This window comes from Petaurus breviceps, unplaced genomic scaffold (assembly GCF_028583685.1).
Source record: "Petaurus breviceps papuanus isolate PSGF00001 unplaced genomic scaffold, PetGlider_PUasm1.0 185, whole genome shotgun sequence".
Classification (NCBI taxonomy): domain Eukaryota; kingdom Metazoa; phylum Chordata; class Mammalia; order Diprotodontia; family Petauridae; genus Petaurus; species Petaurus breviceps.
In genome coordinates, this window is record NW_027185797.1 from 26,272,443 (window position 1) to 26,294,281 (window position 21,839).

General features: G+C 44.4%; 1 protein-coding gene across 1 annotated transcript in view; it reads right to left on the minus strand.

Annotated features, from left to right (window-relative positions):
- Positions 1 to 260: 260 nt before the first annotated feature.
- CHN2 (chimerin 2) overlaps positions 261 to 21,839 on the minus strand; it is a 286,149-nt gene continuing 264,570 nt past the window's right edge. Inside the window, exons 8-13 of the mRNA XM_069088634.1 lie at positions 16,248 to 16,332; positions 9,784 to 9,957; positions 9,063 to 9,140; positions 6,936 to 7,073; positions 4,529 to 4,634; positions 261 to 2,214 (exon numbers count right to left, since the gene is read on the minus strand). Coding sequence (XP_068944735.1) covers positions 2,043 to 2,214; positions 4,529 to 4,634; positions 6,936 to 7,073; positions 9,063 to 9,140; positions 9,784 to 9,957; positions 16,248 to 16,332 — 753 coding nt within the window. The 3' untranslated portion in view covers positions 261 to 2,042. The remainder of the gene's footprint in view (positions 2,215 to 4,528; positions 4,635 to 6,935; positions 7,074 to 9,062; positions 9,141 to 9,783; positions 9,958 to 16,247; positions 16,333 to 21,839) is intronic.

Genomic DNA, 21,839 nt, shown 5'->3' on the forward strand with positions numbered 1-21,839 from the left:
ACACAGAAGAAGTGATTCCCTCCATCTGCAGGTTGCAGGGTTTAGAGGATGAAGGCCAGGTAAAGACAGGGTTAAATATTAGAATTTAAGACCTAACTTCCAAGCCAGGAGAACCCCAGGCTGTGTCTGAACAACTGTTTTTTTCTTCACATCTGTAGGACCACACAAAACCCGCCATCTTTCTGAACCCAAAACATTTCGCCAGCGCTTTCCTTAAGAGCCACATGCATGTTTTCTTTCACCAACACAACAGGCACCAGAACTCTCAATACATTTAATGTTTTTCCTTCCATTTACACTCTCATAAATTACAAAGCAGATTCACTTCACAAAATAAAACCATTTCCAGATAATTTTTTTTATGACAGTATCAAGAATTACACACGCTACAACAAAGTTGGACAGTCATGGGGAAGTCCAAGAGTGGAAATGCCACCCCCAAACACCCACCCACCCACACCCACACACACACACATACTGTGCAATCGTGCTGCCCAAGCCCACAGCCCTTGTGACTCCTCCCTCTTTTAGAGGACCCAAGAATACCCTCTTCCTCCTCCTCTGCCTCTCTCTGCTTCACTTTGCACACAATGGAATATCAATAATCAATTTTGCTTTTTGAGATCATTCAGAGAACAGTGAGGGATTAAAATCACATGATTCAGCTAATCAGAGGAAAAGATGAAAAACCTAAGCCAATGACAATCTGGGAGAGTGGTGATTTGAGTATATTTGTAAGGTTTTGTCTGGGTGGGAATTGAGGTGCAAAGAGGCATATTAAGAAAACAGATGAACAGAAAGAAAACAGAGACTGTCATAGGATGAGATTAAATAATCAACTACAGATCAGCTTCTGGGAGGATTAGCAGACCCCATGGGGGAGGACGAAATTTACCAACTCCCCCTGAAGAAAGCAGCCAGTTGGCTTCCTTGTCCTATGCCCAGAGGGAGCACCCTTGCAGGTAAAGATGGGTTTGTGTTCGCTCTTTCTATATCCCCAGGCCCAGCACAGTGCCTTGTACATCAAAGGCACTTTATTCATAAATAAATGCTGTTGGGTTGGAATGGAAAACACATTCAACAGAAATGTTCCTTTTTTCTGAAGCTTAACCTTCATGTGTGCACCAAGACAAAGAGCTACCTTTGCCTTAAAGAAGTTCATTTTCAAAGCTCTCCCAAGAAGAAGAAAGAAGCCAAATGTTCACTTGTGCCTTTGGCCAAACTATAACCAGTGTTGCCCAGTCCCCACTCCCTTTCCTTCCAAGTGACCCGCACTGGAAGATCCAATGGGGGAATGGAAGGCCATCCTTCAAACTCAGCCTTTGGGAACCGATGCCGGTTTTATGGGAGAAGGTTGAAAGCGCCTGCTTGTGCTATACAACAGGATGCTGGTGTTTACGCAGAAGCTCCAAAAGCTGGGCTGTGCGTAACACTTGGCATTGCCTCGGAGAGCTCTGGCTCTACTGGAGGCATGCCAAGAGAATACTGTAGGAGTGGTCCAGATTTTCACGGGATCCTGCAAGAACTCAGGGTAGGGCCTACTGAAGGGCAATAATAAATTCGTTGAGTTCTGTTTTGCTAAAATAAAATACCATTCTTGCTGTTCATTAACATAAAAAATAAATTTTATAATATAGGTTCTGTCCAACATTCGACTTAGAGAATTGTCTTTTTAGCAGGTGGGAAATATCTTGAGAAGCTGCCCCCAAGGAAGGGGCCACTTGCATGCCCCAAAACACCGCTGTTGGAAAGGTCTGTGTTCTTGTAATAAGTTAAAGAAACAACAATCCAGTGCTATTCCTCAGAACAAATATACACAAGCAGTCAGGCTAGACACACAAGGCAAAGGGTTTTCTTTCCCTCCCCCTCATTCTTTCCAGGAGAGAGGTACATATCCATGAGACAGGAGCATTCCACAGCGGGCCAGGGACTCCTTTTCTTTGTTTAAAAAGCAAAGCCAGGCAAAATCAGAAATGTTTTCATTCCTTTAGCCTTATTAGCTGAGGCCGGGCCGAGGCCACGCAGCCCGCTTCCCCGCTGGCTTAGAACAAAACGTCTTCGTTCTCTATTAAGATCTGCACAATGAGCTTCTGGTACCGCATGTCGTTGAGGGTGGCGAGGGTGCTCTCCTCGGGGGGCCTCATCAGGGTGGGGCCAAACACGATCCCCAGGTTCTCGGCATTCATGAAGTTCTCCTTCTCATTCAGTGTGACTCTGAAAGACACCAGCCCCACTCCGTTACCTTCCCAAAGAGCAAAAATAAAGGCAGCAGTTACTGGGGGAGACTTGGTCCTGAAGCCAAGAAGGCCTGGGTTCCAGTCCAGCCAATGTGTGACCCTTGGCAAGTACTAACTGCTCAGTGCTTGGGCGCTGCAGCACTCTTGTTCTGAGACAGTGCATTTATTGAACACTTACTATGTACCTAGCACTAGGTTAGGTGCTGGGGAAGGAAAGCCAAAAATTTAAAAAGAAGCCCTGCTCTTAAGGGGCTCATATTCACCACTCCTCCTTCCTTCAACTGTCTTAAGACAAACAGAAAAAGCAGAAAGCCCATTTTACAGGTGGGAAAATCAAGGAAAGAGACATTTAAGTGATTTCAAAACAAACAGAAAAAGCATAAAGTCTATTTATGTGGGGAAATCAAGGAAAAAGAAATGTAAGTGACTTATCTTTGGTCCCAGAGGGAGTCAGTTGGACAAAGAGGACTTTGAGACTCCAGGTTTCTAGCTAATCTAAAATAAGGTGCCCATGGGGATTTGTCTAATCTCTCTGTTGGACAGCAGGCCTTTCCCCATCCCCCCTCAATGACTAATGCTCATTTTCTCCTCCTCAATCCCTGGCCCACCCAAACAGGACACCCTGAATGCCAGGCCAGGATGCCACGCTTTCTCTCTAGATCATACATTTGGAACAAGGCAGACTCCCCAGGAGAACATGATGTAATTTAAACACACTCAAGTTTTATTATAATATAATAATAACCCTGCTCCCCCACCCCCATCCAGCATTCTTCCCTATTTCATTTTCTGCACCTGAGACCATCATCCTAAGGGATTTGCTCAATCTTGGAAGTTGGCTCAACACGATAATCTTTCAATCAAAAAAATCTGAGAGATTAAGAAAAGGAGATCCTTCCAGATCAAAAGTAGAGGGCAGTGAGGGGAGCCCAGGATCATGGGATCCCACACTGAGAACAAGAAGAGGCCTTAGGAGCCACTGAGAGTCACAGATGAAGAAAGGTAGGCCCTGAGAGCTGACAACTGATTTGTCTAAAGTCACAAAAGGAGCAAGGTGCCAAACCAGGATTTGAACCCAGGCCCTTTGAGCCCAAACTCATTGCTGATCCCACTGAAATTTTTTAGGGTCCAGCTGTTCATTTATTCAGGTGCTGAAACTTAACATGTTCACCTAATCTAGCGATATTCAATCATACACATATAGTGAACGCTATCCATACCCCTCCACTCCCCCATACCCCCCAAAAAGGCAAGTTTAAGAAGCTTCCACGGCTGTGAACACATCACTATTAGTCCTGACTATGAGACCTTGATCAAAGACCCAGCTGACTTCAAGATGGAGCTGACAAGCTGCAATCTGCTAATTAGGTAAGTGAAGCATTCCTTGGGGCTTAAAATGAAACAGATTAGCTAGTGGGCATCAGAAATGTGCATCTCCTTTGGGAGGTGCTAAGGGCACTTCTCCCATCACTGACCACCCTGAATTAGGAGGTCGAGAGTCATGGATTTTGAGCTTGAAAGACACTTTGGAGGCTGCTGGCTCCAGCTCTTGCATTTTACAGGCAATGAGAGGCTAGAGGGGTCCCAGGGTCTACTCTGGGGTTTGAGTGGAGGTCTTCCTGACTCCCAGGTTATCATGCTACCCCCTGCACTGTGGCACCACTCCATTTCCATGATTCACAAGGCGCATGAAGCATTATGGCTTGCTATCTTGGCGTCCTCTTTTTGGGTCTGATGCCCTATCTTCTTGGATCAATTTTATTGCCTCAACAATAATGTTGCCCTTCTCCAATAGTTTAAAGAACCCGTGTCCTACAGAGACAAATAGTAAGAGATTGGAAATAGAGGGAGACAAGTTTGGAATAGACTGCCCACTGTGGCCAGCCTCTGATCCCAGTGAAATCTCAGGGTAGAGCAATAGGGTTTAGAGGTGGAAGGGACATGAGGAAATGTCTAGTCTAATTTCAGGGCTCCCACTTTCACACACCAGAGGTATAGAGAGACAAGAGAAAAGTATATGGGTGAGCCATGACAGGGTGCAGACCTGCAGCAGGGCAGAAGGGGAGACAGGAGAGGTTGAAAAGGAAGAAGGGAAATGAGCAAAAAAGAGCATGGTCCAGAAAAGGAGGCAGGCATGTGGATGAGCTGGGGAAAGATCCAGGGGGGCTGTTTTACTTGAAGCTGTCTATCCATCTTCTGAGTGGTATAAAATATCCTAGGTGTAACCAATGCCACCCCTCCCCTTGCCCAAGCATGGCAGAAGCCACTAGGTCCATGAGGCATCCACTTACTTCTTGAGATGAATCATTAGGTATCTGAGAGTCTCATAATGGGCAGGGGGCAGCAACATTAAGACTTCATGAACGGCCTCTAACCTCTCGTCTGGATTGGAGATTTCTGTGGAATCAGACAAGGTGAATGTCAGCACACAGGAGCAGGCTATATGAAGGAGGTGAAGACACTCTGCTGGTGTGACTGCCATTTTTAAGAAACAAAAACTTTCTGTTTTGAAATAAAGTCCGATAGCTGTCCAAGGAGAAATGACATGAGAAGAGTTTTCACCTACAATTGGCCGGTCCTGGAAAGCATCCCAAAGGGCTAGAGCAGGCACCTACTTCTACTGTAAGTGTGCCCCAGCCCTTCCTTCTGGTGGGACAGGGGACTGGGCAGCTCTATATTGACTGTCACGTTCTTGTCTGAGCCACAAGGTGGGGAAGACTTGGAAGTGGGGCACCCATTAATTGACAGCTAAAGGATAGTCAGGGGACCCTCTAATGCCAACCACAGACTTGTCAAAGATAGCAGTTGGAGGAGGGTATAGCCAGGGGAAGTTAAAACCTGAATGCTTCTAGAAAAAGACATTCAGGCTCGTCTATTGGGAGGAAAAGACCTTTCTCACACCACTGGTAGAAAACTGTTTATTAGAAGGCCCTGTCCCCGAGTAGCTTAAATTGAACTGGAGAAGGGGCAGGGAGGGGAGAATACCACCTATATACAGAGAAGCAAATACTAAATGCTTTCAAGAGGGAGATAATGCTAATAACAGAGGAGAAAGGGAAAAGTCTTATAGTTGGTGGCATCTAAGCTGTGCATTGAAAGATGCTAAAGTTTAATGGATTAGATTCAACTGAATTTCATGGGAGACCTGAAGGGGGCTCAAATTCCAAAACAAGAATAGGCAGCAATTTGATTTTTGCTGTTCAGTGGAGCAGATGTAATACCAACAAGCTTTGACGAGGAAGGGTGCTCTGCCACTGAGGCTAAAAGCTATTTAAAGAGGTGGCAGGTGCTGGCTTTCTCAGTTCCCTGAATAAAGCAACAATCCTTAGGCTGATCAGGAGGTGGGTGAAATCTCAGGGTAGGGCAATAGGGTTTAGAGGTAGAAGGGAAATGAGGAAATGTCTAATCTAATTTCATTTGGAGGGACTGAAACCCACAGAGGTGACTTGACTTTCTAAAGGTCCCAGACATGGTAAATACCAGAACTAAGATCTGAACCCAGATCTTGTGACTCCAAATCCAGCTCTCTTTCTACTAACAACAACAATAACTAACATTCATATAGTGTCTACTGTGTGACAGGCACAATGATGGCTGTTGTTATTATTCAGTCATGTCTAACTCTGCGACCCCATTTGGGATTTTCTTGGCAAAGATGCTGAGGTGGTTTGCCATTTCCTCTCCAGCTTATTTTACAGATTTGGAAACTGAGGCAAACAGGGTAAAGTGACTTTCCCAGGGTCACACAGCTGGTAAGTGTCTGAGGCCAGATTTGAACTCAGAAAGATGAGTCTTCCTGACTCCAGGTTTGGCATTTTATCCACTACACTACCTAGTGCTGTATAATTATTATCTCATTTGATCCTCACAACAATCCTGGAAGGTAAATGCTATTAATATCCTCATTCTGCAGACAAGAAAACTGACACAAGTGAGATGAAATGACTTGCCTAAGGGTCACATAGCTAGTAAGTGTCTAAGGATGGTTTGAATGAAGGTCTTGCTGACTCCAGGTCCAGAACTTTGTGCCACTTAGGTGCCCACAGTAGTGCTGAAAACCTGGGTAGGTAGGGCAACCAGGAATTCTGAACCCTTCCCACCCAGGGCTTCCCACCACCCTTATACATGCTCATGATAGAGGCACACTGGCATTAGACTGGCATGAGGAAGAGAGAGGGAAGGACCTATTCCCAGGGGTAGAAATCCCTGCTGCTCAACCACAGCCAAGCCTACTGGAAGAAGGCTCAATGCCCCAGCAACTCCTTAAATGCACAATCCAGGAGGAGGCATAGGAAAGGTGCTGGATTTGAAGTCAGATAGACCTGGGTTCAAATTTCACCTCACATACTTAATAGTGGGAAGGTAACTGAGCTGCTCTGAGCCTCCACTCTATTTTCTATAAAAGGGGAAGATAACACCACTTCTAGCAACTTTCTCACAGGGTCCTTGCGAGGCTCAACTGTCATCATCATGGTGAAGGACTCTGCCAGCCTTTGAAGTCATAGAAATATCAGCTCTTATTATGGATGGTGACAGTCATGAAGAGCCAGTGGCAATGGGAACCAAATGGAAAGTGTGGCAAAGACAGTCATTTCTCATCCCTTGGTTTTGGTGTCCAAATTTGTAATTTTCTTGTACTTAAAAGCTCTTTGCCTAAACAAAAGCAGGATGGCTTCTAGCAGAGGGTTTCATACTTACTAGCTGCATCTATAAACTTGGCATAGGTATCATAGGTGATGACAGGAATCGGCAAGTCTCGGAAGTACAGTTTCAGTGCCCCTGTGATGATGTTGATGTCTGGATATATGTGGGCAGAGATATCTGCCTTCTCACCATCTAGGAGAGAGCCAAGACATTCATTATTAACTAGTGCCTCCATTTCTCCATGGGTACTTCAAAGCAGAAATAAAGCAAGAAGGAAGCAAGAGGAGGGAAAAGTAAAGGAAGGAGAAGAAGGGAGAGTAGTGAGGGAAAGGAAGAAGAGGGAGGAAAAGGAAGAGACAAAAGGGAAAAAGGAGGGGAAAGAAAAGGAGGAGGAAGAGGAAGAAGGGAGGGGAAAAGAAAGAAGGGGAGATAAAGGAAAAGGAAAGAGGAGGGGAAAGGAGAGAGGAAAGGAGGGAGGGAAATAGAAAAGAAAGAGGAAGAAGGAGGAAGTGGAAAGAGGGAAAAACCCAATAACAAATATTTCCATCTCAGGTTTTGACTAACTACCTGTCAGTCCTAGAATGCCAGGAATATTACACCAGGAGAATATAAGCTCCCTGAGGACAGGGATTATTTTTTTCTTTTCATTCCTCATCATGTCCTCAGTACCCACAATAATGATTTTGCACATAATAGGCAGTTACTAAACATTCACTGAATTAAGTTGACACTGGTAGGTAAAGAGGTAGAATAAGATGAATCCAAAGACAAGGAGATGCAGCTCACACTTGGGGGAGTCCTGCGGGTTCCAGGCTACTGTGTTCCAGGCACTGAGGATATAAAACACTGATGGTATATTTCCTACCTTTAAAGACCTTCCATTCTATAGGGAGAGCCAGCAGGTCCATAGGTAAATGTATACAGATTAGATACAGAGTAAATATGGTGGAGTTAAATCCAAAGTAGATTGGAATGGGAATCTGTTCCAGATATGACCCTTGGGATGAGAATCCATTCCAGACATGGGGGTTGGGACAGGAATCCATTCTAGATGGGGCCAGTGAGATGAGAATCCATCCCGGACATGGGGGTTGGGACAGGAATCCATTCCAGATGTGGCCAGTGAGATGAGAATCCATCCCAGACATGGCTGGTGGGATGGGAGTCCATTCCAGACATGATCATTGACCAGTACAATTTAAGTAGCAAAGATTCATTCCTTTTTGACAAAAGATGTAGGTGTCACTGACAAACCCCCAGCATCTCCTTTAAACTTAGGAACTTCAGAGAAGAAAGGTCAGCACAAATAGCTACTGGAGAAAATGCTTAGCAAGCCAAACATCTCAAGTCATTATTGGACCCCACTGTCTGCTCCTCTTCAACTTGAGGAGAGGCCGGTGTAGCACAGATCCTGCCTTGGAGTCAGAAGACCTGCTTTCAAGTACTGCGTATAACACATAATGACAGGGTGCACACACAAGTCTTTGAGACTAAGTTACTGAGGAGTTGGTGATCTGCAGAGGTGCAGGAACTTTCTGCACTGGAAGTTCCTATATGAAACTCATATAGGAAAGGGACAAAAAAAAAATCCTTGCCCCTTTTGCACCATCACAAGCTCATCTGCCACGATAAGCTCTTCAAAGTAAAATGAGAGAAAAATAAAAGAAAAAGCGATTTCAAGAAGAGGGTGAAAAGGGGGCTTCAGAGTACTCTGGACTCAGTCTGAGTAAGATGGCCAAATATGAGCCTGCATTCTCAGGATGAGCTGGAAGGGTCCTTAGGGGCCCTTTCGTTTTATAGAAGAGGAAACAGAAGCACATAGGGCCAAGTGACTTGCTCAAGGCATACACTGCTATTGAGTGTCAGAGAGAAGATTTGAGCTCAGATCTTTCTGACTCCAGCTCTAGGGCTCTAAGCACTTCTCACTCTTCCTTGCTTCCCCTTTACCTTGGAGCTCCCCTCCCAGAGCATCCTGATGGCCTCTACGAATGCTCGTCAATCTGGGTGGTTCAGCGCTGGGCATTCTGACTGGCTGGCACACTGGGTCTCACCCCCCCGCCTTTCCAGTGCACTCATTAATGGAAACAAAGATGCTGCCTCCAAATGAAGCTGACTGTCAAACCTGTTCACTAGGAGGGTGCCTGATGCCCAAACAAGGCAGGAGGGAATTCTCAAGTATACCTCTGTCAAAAGCCATCTTGACGTCTTCGATGTGCTCAGTGAAGCCTGAGACTCTATAGAGGCCTTCTGACTTTAAACCTGAAAAAGGAAAACACAGGAAACTGAATTTCAGTCTTCTCCCTGAAAACAATAACCTTGAACAAGAAATGACAGTAATATTGGTAAGTTAGTCACCATGTGGGAATCTCCAGTGTGGGAACTCCCTCCACCAAATCCTTGGGGAATTTGCATCTAGGGCCCAGAGAGGCAGCGAGTGACTTGTCTATGAACACCCGCTGTTAAGTATTTTGGAAAGGATTTTACCACCAGAAGGAAGAGCTGGTAGTAGTAGTAGAAGTAAGTGCCTGCTCTAACTCTTTGGAGCACCTTCCAGGACCAGCCAATTGTAGGTGAAAACTTTTCTCGTGTCATTTCTCCTTGGACAGCTATTGGATTTTAATCCTGGTCTTCTTGACCCCACCCCACAGTATTCTATCTATTATAACACCTTCGGGGTGTGTGTGTGTGTATGTGTGTATCTGTGTGCTTGCATGTGTGCATGGTGTGTATATCTGTGTGCACATGTGTGTGCTTGCGCATGTGTGTGTGTGTGTGTTAGGGAATCTGTTGATTCTGGCCACAAAGCAAACTTCAAAGAATTCCTTCAGCAGTGCTGGGCAGGGCCCCTCAAAGCCTGAACACCAAAAAACAGCTACTTTAGAACAAGCAGGTCTTCCCAAACCTCTGCCCTCGATCTCCCGAATGCACATGTCCACCACCATGGGCCTCTGGGTGTTGTGGGCCTTCACGAGCGTGGTGAGATCACAGCAGTACACTTTCTTGATGCGCTTGAGGTCCGGCTGACAGTCATTGGGAACGTGCTTTGAGCATTGCTTGTGGACATTCAGACCACAGTCTGAAAAAAAGAGAAGGGAGGATTTTGTAAGTTCTTGACCTTCTTGAAGCATGCCCTGAGCTCTTGGTGGCTCATTTGTTTTCTGTCACATGAGGTCTGAAGCAGATTCTTCTGAAGGGTCAAGATGCTCACAATGATTGTGAACGTTCCCAGAGTTAGTGGTGTGAAAGTCCTACGGCCTCCCCAGATTGCTCCAAGGTTCTGACCAGCATTGTTGACCTGTCTGTTAGGGTTCCAGCCCAGGACATCAGCTATACCTCATTCTGATGGCTCCAGAAATGAGCCTGGGTGAATACGTAGACAAGACCATGGAATCCTCAGTTCCCTTCAAAGCCACCACCCAGAGGAGTCTCCCAAGCTGTTAGCTCTGTTTCCCTCATGAAATTACTTTGTATGTATGTAAACACACAATGCTGTTCCCTGCCTCACAACCCCCCAAGTATAAATACAGCCTTCATTGAGGGAGTAGAGTTATTTCCTATCTTCGTACTCCCTGCACAAGCTGGTGATACATACACTTAATAACATATTTATTGATTATAATTAAAGCTGGAAGGGACTATTGGAGATGGAAGAAACCTTGGAGGCCAGTAGTTCAGCACCTCTCATTTTACAGAAGAGGAAACTGAATTCCAAGGAGGTTAAGTTACTTGCCCAAGATCCTATGTTTTGTAAGTGAAGAACCAGAATTTGAACTCAGGTCCTCAGACTATGGGTCTGACTGTCATTTTTTCTGCTGTTCCCAAGCCAACACCCCCATTTTGCAGGTGACAAAGCTGCAGTTTGGAGAGAGGGAGAGAGATCTGCCCTAAACCATGCATCTAGTAGGCATAAATGCACAAAGTACCATGGTCTAGGTCTGAACATATAGCCCCCAAGATCAGTTTTCTCTGAACAATCCAAGTGATATGGAAAGAAGAAAAGTAGAAAATGGCTGGGTGGGTGTAGGGCTCCAAGTCAGCCCTTAATGCCCAAGCAGCAGAGTTCAGGGATGTGACCGATCTTAGACAGCCCAGCACAGCTCAAGCCCAATGCTCGAGCCACTGGATCACCAATGCCTAGGATGCAGCAGGGGATTAAGAGATACTTTTTGATTGATGGATTATCCAAAGCCATTCTCTAGTAAGTCAAGGATTTGCTACTAGGGAACCAGGAAGCTCATTGCCAAGGAGATATGAATGCAGACCACTTGCACCCTTTGCCCCAATCCCTGAAGAAAAACTTAAATACAACATTCCATTATCTGTGAGCAACTTGGTTAATTGCTGGGTCCCTATGCACATGGACCCTCTCAATGATGGTTTCTATGAGTGAAAGGAGGAGCCTCATTTAGTGGTAACTATTTTATTTGGGGGGGTGAGTGGGGAGACACAGCTTTTCCACTGCCACAATTTTGTATGAACGTAACTTCCTTGTGAGAGAATTGTTTCCATTCTTACACCTGGCCCAGCCAAGGATGCTGTTTTGTGTCTCTGTAGCCAGGCAACCTTAAAGGTAAAGCTACAATGAAGCTAACCGTTTTTTATGCAAATTCTCAATGTGCCAGGATGGTGCTTAGACTTATTTGCTCACAGTCTATTCTATTAATTCCATATGAAATTATTATTTTGACTAAACTTTCCCCAAGAAAAGGTAATTAACCTATTTATGAACCAATGATAGCAGCAATGCTGTAATAACTTACTTTTAAACATAGCACTTTCTAGTCACAAAGGACTTTCATGTACATGATCTCATTCAAGCTCTAGAATAAACAGGTCTCCCATGTTTTAGAAATGAGGAAACTGACGTCCAGAGGACACAGGTGTCTGGCCTGAGGCACCAATGCTAGTTATTAATGAAACTGGCATTTAAGCCACATTACCTGGACTCCAAGCTCACTGATTTTTCTATTACATACAGCTTCAGATAACAGAAATCCTGAGAATAAAAAATGTCTTCCAAGGATGGTTCAAAAGTGTTTCTCAAAGGTATCACTCAATCACTTATTAGTGGTTAATTAAGCATTAACACATTACTACTACAGGCCAGGGACTATGCCAGATGCTGGAGCCAAAGTATGACAGTCCCTGCCCTCATGGATCTTATATGCTACATAGTTAGGCTGTTGGTGATTCATAGGGGAATACAGATAGGCGACTTGAATAGCTTCACTCTGCGTCCCTCCCTCTGCCCTTTGCTCTAGTCTGGACCAGAGATAAGCAAAGTATTTGTTGAGAACCTTTGAGAGGTGTCCAGCGCCCTGGAAGGGGGGTGGACTGGATGACCTCTGAGAGTCCTTCTGATTAGGGAGGCAGTGGCAGAGTGGAAAGGGCCTTAGATTTGGAGGCAGGGAACACAGTTTACAACCTCATCTTGCACTTACTACCCATATGACTTTGGGCAAATCACTGAAACGTCATGGGCCTCAGTTTCCTCATCTGTAACATGAGGAGGCTGAACTATATGGCCCCTGAGGTCCCTTTCAGCTCTGGGGTTCTGCTCAGAATGGGTTGAACTTTTACCACAGGCTTCTTGAAGTGAACAGGAAGGGTAGCCCAAAGCCTGCACTCTGTCTCCTCCATTGTTTCTAGGTCTTTCAGGGGGCTTAGCCAGGGACCTCCATTTCCCCCCACAATACAGGCTTTATTTTGACACCTGCAAAATTAGCAATAATGAAGAGAACTGGCCTCTAGCCAGGGCACCATAGGGCTCTCCGTGCCTTACAGTGCCATGTAATAGAATAATTAGAGTAATTATTTATGGAGCCTATCAGAATCCTCGGCTGAAAGGGGGCATTAGAGTTCACCGAAGCCATGAAAACCCTCTCAGCAGGTGGCATCCACTGATGGAAATTCAGGCCAATGAGAACTGGGATGATCAGGGCAAGAATCAGCTTAACCCAAGTTAACAAAAGTTAATAAAAGCCCCTGTTTAAGGGGCTTTCTAATTTCATTCCTCTAGACACTCAGGGATCTCAGTGGCCACCAAGCTCAGCCCCAAGAATGTCCTTGACATGATCTCTGCCAACCAGCCACCACCTTCATCAAAGCAGGGCTTCTTAACCTTGGCTATGTAAACTGGTTTTCAAAATTATTTTTATAAATATACAACAATAGAATTGGTTTTCTTTGCAATCCTTTGCATTTCATTTTATGCTTTTAAAAATATGATTCAGAAGTCCATAGGCTCCAATCAATTGCCCAAGTGGTCTATGCTACAAAAAAAGGGTATAGAATTCCTGGTTTACAAATATGCAATTAAGGGGCAGCCTGCTACTTGCAGAGGTGGCCCTGACCACTTTGGGGTCACACTGATAGAAGTTTAAGATGTCTGATGGGAAGCGGGATGTAGTGGTGAAAGTGTCAGAATTAGCACCAGGAGATTTCTGGGTTTGAATCTTGCATCCAATAACGGAGTGGCCATAAGCAAGGCCACCACTTCCAGCCTGCTTCCTCATCACTTAGACAGGGACAATAATATCTTCAGGACTGAGCTCCTGGGACACAGCTTGGTGCCATGGAGAGGGGTGAACTTGGAGTTGGGAAGATTTGCTTCTCCTTGCTAGCTGTGTGACTCTGGACAAGTCACTTAACCTCTTTTTTACCTTAGTTTTCTCATCTGTAGGATTAGGGGATGGAAAGATCACTTGTCTCCCAGGGTTGCCATGAGGATCAGATGAAGTAATGGATATACCGTTGCTCAGCCATCCTTAAACCCTGACATAAATGTCAGCTATTACATTTATTTACATAATTATTGTCTGAGAACAGGGCTTTCTGTGGCTGTGTGTTACAAAGAGGTCAGGACCTCCTGGGAGCTCACATGCAGGAAGACAATAGGAGCAGTTAGTGGACTAGGCAGAGTTGCAAAGAGGCAAATTTTGGCTTAATATCAGAGAAAAAACAACCCTAACTTGCTAACCATGGGAGCTGTCCAAAAGCGGGAGGGGCTGCCTGGGGAGGTGGTGAGCTCACTGGAGGTCTTGGCACAGAGACTTCATGACCTTTGCTCAGTGTTATGGTAGAGTCTTTCTCAGGTAGAATTTTGGATTTTGAGTAAGAGTCTCTTCGTTCAAATTCTAACTCTCTTCTTTACTCCCCAAGTGACATCGGGCAAATCATAAAGCCTCCCCCTCTCTAAAGTGACAAGGTTGGACTAAATGACCTTTACAACCTCTTCCAGCTCCAAACCTATGATCCAATGGGTAGATGGTTCCTGAAGTCCCTTCTGACTGTGAGATTCTGTGTCTTAGTGACCTTATGGGGTTGTAGCAAGGATTGAATGTGAGGTCTCTTTGCTCACATAGGTAGAAGCATGACAGTGTGTTAATGAGCACCCCGCTGTGTTTTAAAGTGGCTTAGGTATCTTATGTATTCATTTACTGCCTTGGTTCTCCCCCCCTCCACCCAAGGAATTAAGTCTCTATGTAAACCACTTCACCCCAAATTTTACACACACACACACACACACACACACACACACACACACACAATGTTAATGTGTATGTATGTGTGTATGTCTATGTATGTATTTATATTTTATATACAAGTGGAGAAAGTTCAAAGAATCATCTGTGCCATTTTGCTAAAGAAGAGATTTACTTAGTGACAGTAAATTTGGCCAACTGGGCCCAAAGCATGTTGGTTGGCTTTGAGCCATTCAAAAAGAAGTTCTCATGGGATAAGATGGGATTGTTTGGCCAAATGTGGTCTGCTGTTATTGGGTTACTCCCTTTATTGTTCCATGGCTTTCCCACAAGCCTTTCCCTTATTTATCTACAGACGCTCAAATATTGATGTTTTCTAAAAGGAGAAGGTTTTATACGAAGCAGACAAAATATTGAACTTAGGGGAAGTGATTGAGTTCCATGTGCTATATGGATGGAAAGCTCTCCAGAAGTGGCCAATTTTTATATACACACACACACACACTCTTACTATGTCCTCTATATATAGACTACATATACTAGAGTCTATATATATATATAATATCTACACTATAGTCTATATATAATATCTACACTATAATCTATATACTCACTATATTCTATATATATTCTATATTCACTATATGCTATATAGATTGTGTATACTTACTATATTATACATACATACATACATACATACATACACATACATATACATAATAACCACCTGTACCTATTTATTTATTTCGGTAAGGGGAGATGAGGGTCAAGTGGCAGTTTTCTTCTACTTTTCATTTATCAGTGGCCCCTCTGACTGAAAGAAGGACAGAGAAATCCATGCAATCTCTATTGGGCAATGTGATTTAATAACATGCTTGTTGAAATATATTTATTAAAAACACACCCTTGTTCTAGAGAAAGCTGTGTGTCCTACCCTAAGGAGAGGGTCCTATGTTCACATGTTAAATTCAGACCCCACAGAGTCAAACAAAGATTGTTCTGCTCTAATGACCAACTAATTTTTTTATAGTCAAATTTGTGATTTCACTGGTTAAGGGAACTCCTGGTGAGAGAACTCCCTCTCCCCTAAAGCATACTGGCCCTTTCCTTTCCCTGGAGTACTGAGAGGTTAGAGGACTCACCCAGGATCTTATAGACAGATCAAAGGTGTCAGGGGTGGGATATACTACACCTCATTAACAGGAAAAATCCATACATTTTCATGGTGCTCACTTAAGCCCTCAGTTCCCAAGAGTGAGGCCTTGGAATTCAACTCCATTACCAATTTAATGGCAGAAAAGAGGAGAGCGGGCCATATTTTAAAGTCCACCTTTTGTGGGGAGGTGGGGTGAGGGGTTGAGAAAGGAAAAGAAAGGCTACAGTTTAAGGAAACAGGTGTGTCTTTGATTCCTTCAGGCATTCCATGAATTTTTCAAAGCTCCTATTCATTATGGGAAGGAAGAAGGATGAGTTACAAACCTCCTGTTTATTCAGTGAAAAGAGAAATCTAGAGGGGACTAGGTGGCCCAGTGAATAGAGCATCAGCCCAGGAGTCAGGAGGACCTGAGTTCAAATGTGACCTCAGACACTTAACACATACACAAAAAAATGTGACCTTGGGCAAGTCTCTTAACCCCAACTGCCCTCCGAAAAAAAAAAGAGACAAAAAAAGAAAAGAGAAACCGAGTCAATAAAATGCGTCCTCTCTTGCCCTTGAGAACACCTGGACAAAGCTCCCTACTAAGGGCTGAGATGTGCTGTAACACCCAAGGAGCCTAGTCTGGGAGAAGCTCCCGCCCATCATTTATCCTGGTTATTTACACATCCATCACGTAGCTTTGCTTCATGGCTTTAGAACAGGACCATCAGAGGTCTGCACTACCTGAGCATCTGACTCCCTGGGCGATGAGTCCCCACATGAAGTTGGCGCAATATTCACACCAGTGTGGTCCTCGGAACGTGTGGACCTGGGAGTCAAAAAGGAAAAACACATGAGAAAACCTGGAGCAACCAAGAGGCAGGGGAGGGAGGGGGTCTAAGGGAAGGAAAAAGGAAACTTAAGTCATGAAGCAGAAGGATGGAGAGGGTCTGCCCAACAGTCCAGAGTCTGAAACAGGAACGACAAAGTGAGGTTTGGTGTTCTGACCTCACATGTCCTTGGCCGCCCCATCCCCGCCTTCCCTCCCTTCCCCCCCCCCTCCATCCTGGCAGGTACAAGGGTGTGCAGTGGCAGAGATTACACAGGGGGGCTCATACTATGGGGCAAAGGATGGGCCCCTAGCAGGAACTGGGCAATCACCAAGAGACACAAACATTTCAAAAGACGAAGAAGAAAACGATGTTCATTGAATAGAATCTTTCGAGTATATTCAGGGTGGCTGAAGCATCTTAGAGCAGTTTCAGAATTATTAAAGCTTAAACTACACTGAGATTTTGGGGGAACTCTGTATGTGAATGTTTATGTGTATATATACAATAAACATTTGTTAAGTTACAGTAAGTGCCAGTAAAAACAATGGCAAAACTGCTGGATTTTTTCCTTCTGTGTATTATTTTACAAAATATTTTCATAAAAAAAGAAATGAAAAAAAAGAGTAAGGCATATATTTTAATTCCCGTATTGGGTGCGTGTGCGTGCCACACACACACACACACACATACACACACACACACACACACCCCAGGGGTTCCTGGACCCATTCAGGAAGGTAGAACCCAACTGCAGAAAACCTTGGCTGATGTAGCTACAGAGCTTCACTACTGGGATTCTGGGCAGGCATGTGCAAATGAAGTCCAAACGTGGCATAATCGAACTTCTCTATGGCATTGCACAGTGGTGGATAGAAACAGCTGGCCTCAGTGTCAGGAAGTCCTTGGTTCCAGTCTTACCAAGTTAGAGGCAGGCAACCACCTTCATTAGCGTGGGGAATTTCCTCACCAGGAGTTCCCTATGTCCATGAAATCCTAGGTCTGCTCTATGAACTCTCACCCTCCCACTCCCAAGAACAATTAAAAACAGAAGAACTGGTATAGTAGCTGAGAGTGACTTTTAGTCAGGAATGCTAAGGTTCTAAGTCAGGAATACCTAGGTTAAGATACTGAAACTCTGAGTCTCAGTTTCCTCATCTGTAAAATGGGAATAAAGCATTTAACTAGAGGGTTGTGAGGCTCAATTGGGATGATGAACGTAAACTGCTTCAGCAACCATGACGGGTCTGAAATGGCTCTTCTTGTTACTAAAGAGGAAAGGTAGAAAAAATAAAAAAGATCTTTGTAGATGATAATCGTGGGGCATTGGGAAGCACCGGACATTTCAGAGGCTTTTTAGTAGTCTGGCCCAGTGATACAAGAAGACTAAAAGCTTCTCTGAACAGCCTAGCCGGTATTTAGGGGGGTCTTTGCGTCTCCTGGGGCCCAAGCTTAGTTACAGCTGCCTCAAGGAGAACCTACTGGCCTCCAAAATGATACTCCCCTATATTAGCACTAGCTCCCTAGTGTCTTAGCAAAAAAAATGTCCTGCTCTTACTGCTTGTCCCCCGGATATTTAGTCTCCAGAAGTCCTACCTGACTGAGGGGAGGGACAGGGACAGCTGCTCACAAATGATTTCATGTGAAAACCAAGAATTTAGTGCCCTTAAAAAGAACTCCCAATAGCAGCTTAAAACTCCCAAGTTCAAACCCATCTCTGTCACTCAGTGACTATGTGACCATGAGCATGACTTCACATGCCAGGACTCATTTTCCTCATCTGTAAAATTAAGGAATTGGACTCTGTGGTCTTTAAGTTTCCTTCCAGTTCTAAATTTCTGATTGGGTGAATTGTCTGGATTGGTAACAATTTAGTTATTTTTAATGATAACCATAGTCAACATTTATCTAATACTTTAAGGTAGTGTTTTACAAATATTATCTCATGTGACCCTCACAACAACTCTGGGAGGGAGGTGCTATTTCCCCATTTTATAGTGGGGGAAACTGAGGTAGATAGCAGTTGAGTGATTTGCTCAGGGTCACCCAGCCGGTAGGTGAGGACAAAGTGTCCCTCATGCCATTCACTGATGGAAATACTTACAATGATAACTGTCATGGATCTATCAAGGCATTGAGGTATCATTTCAGGAGAGTATTTTCTAATTCACTGACACTTTATTTTTCTAACTATCATGTGAACAAAATATCGGACTAACCAGAATACTCGTTTCTAGTAGAGAGATCTCTCATGAGGTTACTATTCTGTCTGGAAGTAAAATACAGTCTTCAGTGTTGGACAAAGAAAGCAGGTGCTGAACAGCCAGGGAATCCCAAGTCCCCACAGAGTCATAACCAGGGCAGGGCAATCTGAGCTTTGCTTCAGGGTGCAGAAATACTGAGGGCATTGCAACTGAGAAGTCATCTAACCGAACTTTTTATTTGAAAAATGGGAAACCAGGTCCGGAGAATGTAATTAACTTGTAGTTATCGAGGTTGTAAGTAACAATGCTGAAATTAAGTCCCAAGTCTTTGGACTCCAAATCCTATGTCCTTTCTCTGTCCCATGCTATCTTCTGATCTCAGAAAAGAGGGAAAGTGGGGACTGGATGTGTGATTTCACTGATGGAACTCTCAGGTGAGGAGACTCCTACCACCAACAGAGGTTGGAGCCTTCTCTGCAAGTTAGTCTTAAATAGCTGACTAGAGCGATGTGAAGGTAAGTGACTTTCCCAGGGTCATGTAGTCAAAACAGGTCAGCATCAGGGCTTAAAGAACTTCCAGGTGTTGAGGCTGACTTTCTACCCACTATACCACACTACCTCTATGTAGGGTTTCTAAAATTTTCTTTCATTTCTAATACCGTTTCTTTGCAATTTTTTTAAGGTCACAAAGTTCCATTTTTACTGGCTCCTTGCATGAACCACCTTAAAACTCTACATACAAACACTCTCACATGTCCTCCTATTAAAAAAAAAAAACAGACAACAAGAAGGGAGAGGGGCAAAGGATGTCAAAGATGAACCTGATTTTGAGCTTTGGGTTTTACTTCATTATACTCTTTCTCTGGGGCTGAAATAGTGCCCCCATTTCACTTAACTTCGCTGAGTCTCTGATTTCTTTAGGGCCCCAGAGACAATGTTTTATGTGCAAAGCCAGAAGGCTTTCTCCTTATTTGTGGGGTGGGGGTGGGCTTCATAGTGCCCTGTCTTTTCACCAACCATAGCCCATCTCAAAACCCAATTAACTTTTTCCGTCTTCTGAGGTTTATTGATTTTTCCCGCCTGAACATGTTTTCAGGGAAAGAACATTTTGCAAACTCGGGAGCTGTAACAAAAATACCCTAGACAGGAAGAAAATACCCCAGACAGGAAGCATGTTGGTCCAAGACTATCACAGCCTGAATTGCCCAAATATCACAGAGAGCCTGTGGTCGGTCTGCCTGGAATTCTTAAACCCCGCCAAGGAGATAAGATGATGTGGTGGGAGATAAGATACCTTAGACAAAGAACACAAAAATGACGGCCTACTCAAAAACAACAATAATTGACTGGTCTGGAAAGCTTCTCAAAGCACTCAGAGGAGCCAAGTGAGTGGGACCCAATCTGGCCAGTCCCAATTTACCAGGACGCTATTTGCTTCAAATTTGCTGAACTTGGAAAGAATTGTATGTAATCCCTTTACAGAACCCTGTGGTTCTGTAAAAACAGCCTCCCTTAACACTTCTTCCTCTGGATAAACCAGTGTCAATATCACCAAGTGTGGTATTGATATTGATCCTGCTCCCAGCAGCATCGGGGAGAAGAGTCAGGGCTGTACTGGCTGGGGGTTGGAGCTTTCAGATTCAACTGATAGGAGGGAACAGGAAGATGCGAGTTCAAGCCTGCCTTGGAGACACAAGACAAATCACTTGACCTCTCAGTGTCACCAGTGAGTCTCTAAGGGAGGTTGCTCTCAGAGGGTCTTCCCTCCCAGCTTGACTTTTTTCTTTTTTTCTAATTAAAGGCCCCATCCCTTCATTCACTTCTTAAAGAGGCCTATTCACTGAATGGGTGTCACCTCATTCAAGGCTAAAAGGGCCAGGGTCTCCCACTGCATCCTGAGTCATCTCCAGTCATCTTGATGAATGGATCCAAATGGCTCTGGAGGAGATAGGGAGGCTGGTGACCCTGCACAGCCCTCCCTCCCTCAAACCAAAGTCAGCTTCAAGTTCTCATCATTTCCCTGATGCCACGGTCCTCTTATAAAACAAAGGACAAACGCAAGGGGGTTGGTTCGTCCAGTAGGGTTTGGGAGTTTGCCTATATTTATGCATTCACAAATCTGGGCCAAAACTAAGCAAAAACCCCCACCAGGAAACAATAAAGAGACTATGTAGGGCAGTACTGAGCAAGCTGGCCTTGGAGTAAAGGGAGATCTGGGTTTGCAGCTTCACCTCTGGCACTTACTGGCTGTGACCTCCATAAGGTCACAAACTCTCTGAACTTCATTTTCTCATGTATAAAATAGTTGTGAGCCTCAAACATAAACCTCAAACATGGTTTTGTTAGTCGGCCAATCAATATTTATTAAGCACCTACTGTGTACCAGGAATTATGCTAAGCTCCAGGCATACAAAGGCCCTCAAGGAACTTAACAATCTACTTTAAAGTGCTAGACAAATATAGATTATACACTATTATCATCATCATCCTATATATGAACAGAGATGGCAAATTCAGTAGAAGGCTGGTCTATGAAGGTTTGGGTTCAATTCTGCTTCTGACACATTAGCTATGTGAGCTTAGTTTAACCTCTCAGTGCCCCCCTGCAACACTGTAAGAATATAAGTTTCAGACGGGGTGCCATTCTGTATCAGTGGAGGGAGTCTATACTGAGAGTTCCCTGGGTCCAATGAAAATCAAGTCTGGCTTTATAAAACAACAATATACATAAAGTGCCATATAAATTCCAGATATCTACCTGATGTTGGAGTCTGGGATTTGTGACATTTGTTCAGTCTATTCCTTACAGTCAAGAAAACAGGAAAAGATTGTATTTTATACCATCTGAGTCAATGTTTATTAAATACCTGCTGTGTGCAAAGTTCTGTGAGAGTCATTTCTCTTATAAAATGTTTTCCTAGATCCAAAGACAGTTGGGGTGTGTGTGTGCATGGACACACATGCAGGGTATGCAGGTGGTACGCATGTGTATTCTGGTGCAAACAGGTGAGGGGGGCGGGCCAGGTGTGCAAGCATTCAGTAGGAAGGCAACAACCCTGTCCTTAGAAGCCACAGAGGGTCTTTGCCCAAAGGGTCTTTGCAGCTGTTCTGAGCTCATTTGCAGAATGCTGCTCAGTGCCCTGAGCGGGCAGCCTGCCAAGCTGCAGGTAAGCCCAGATGTCAGAACTGGCAGCAGTGAGCAGAAGTCAGGAAGCAGGATGTACAGACTTGCTGTCATGGGAAGCTTCCTAACCATGTTGTGGTTATTCAGTCATTTCAATCCTGTCCAACCAACTCTCTGC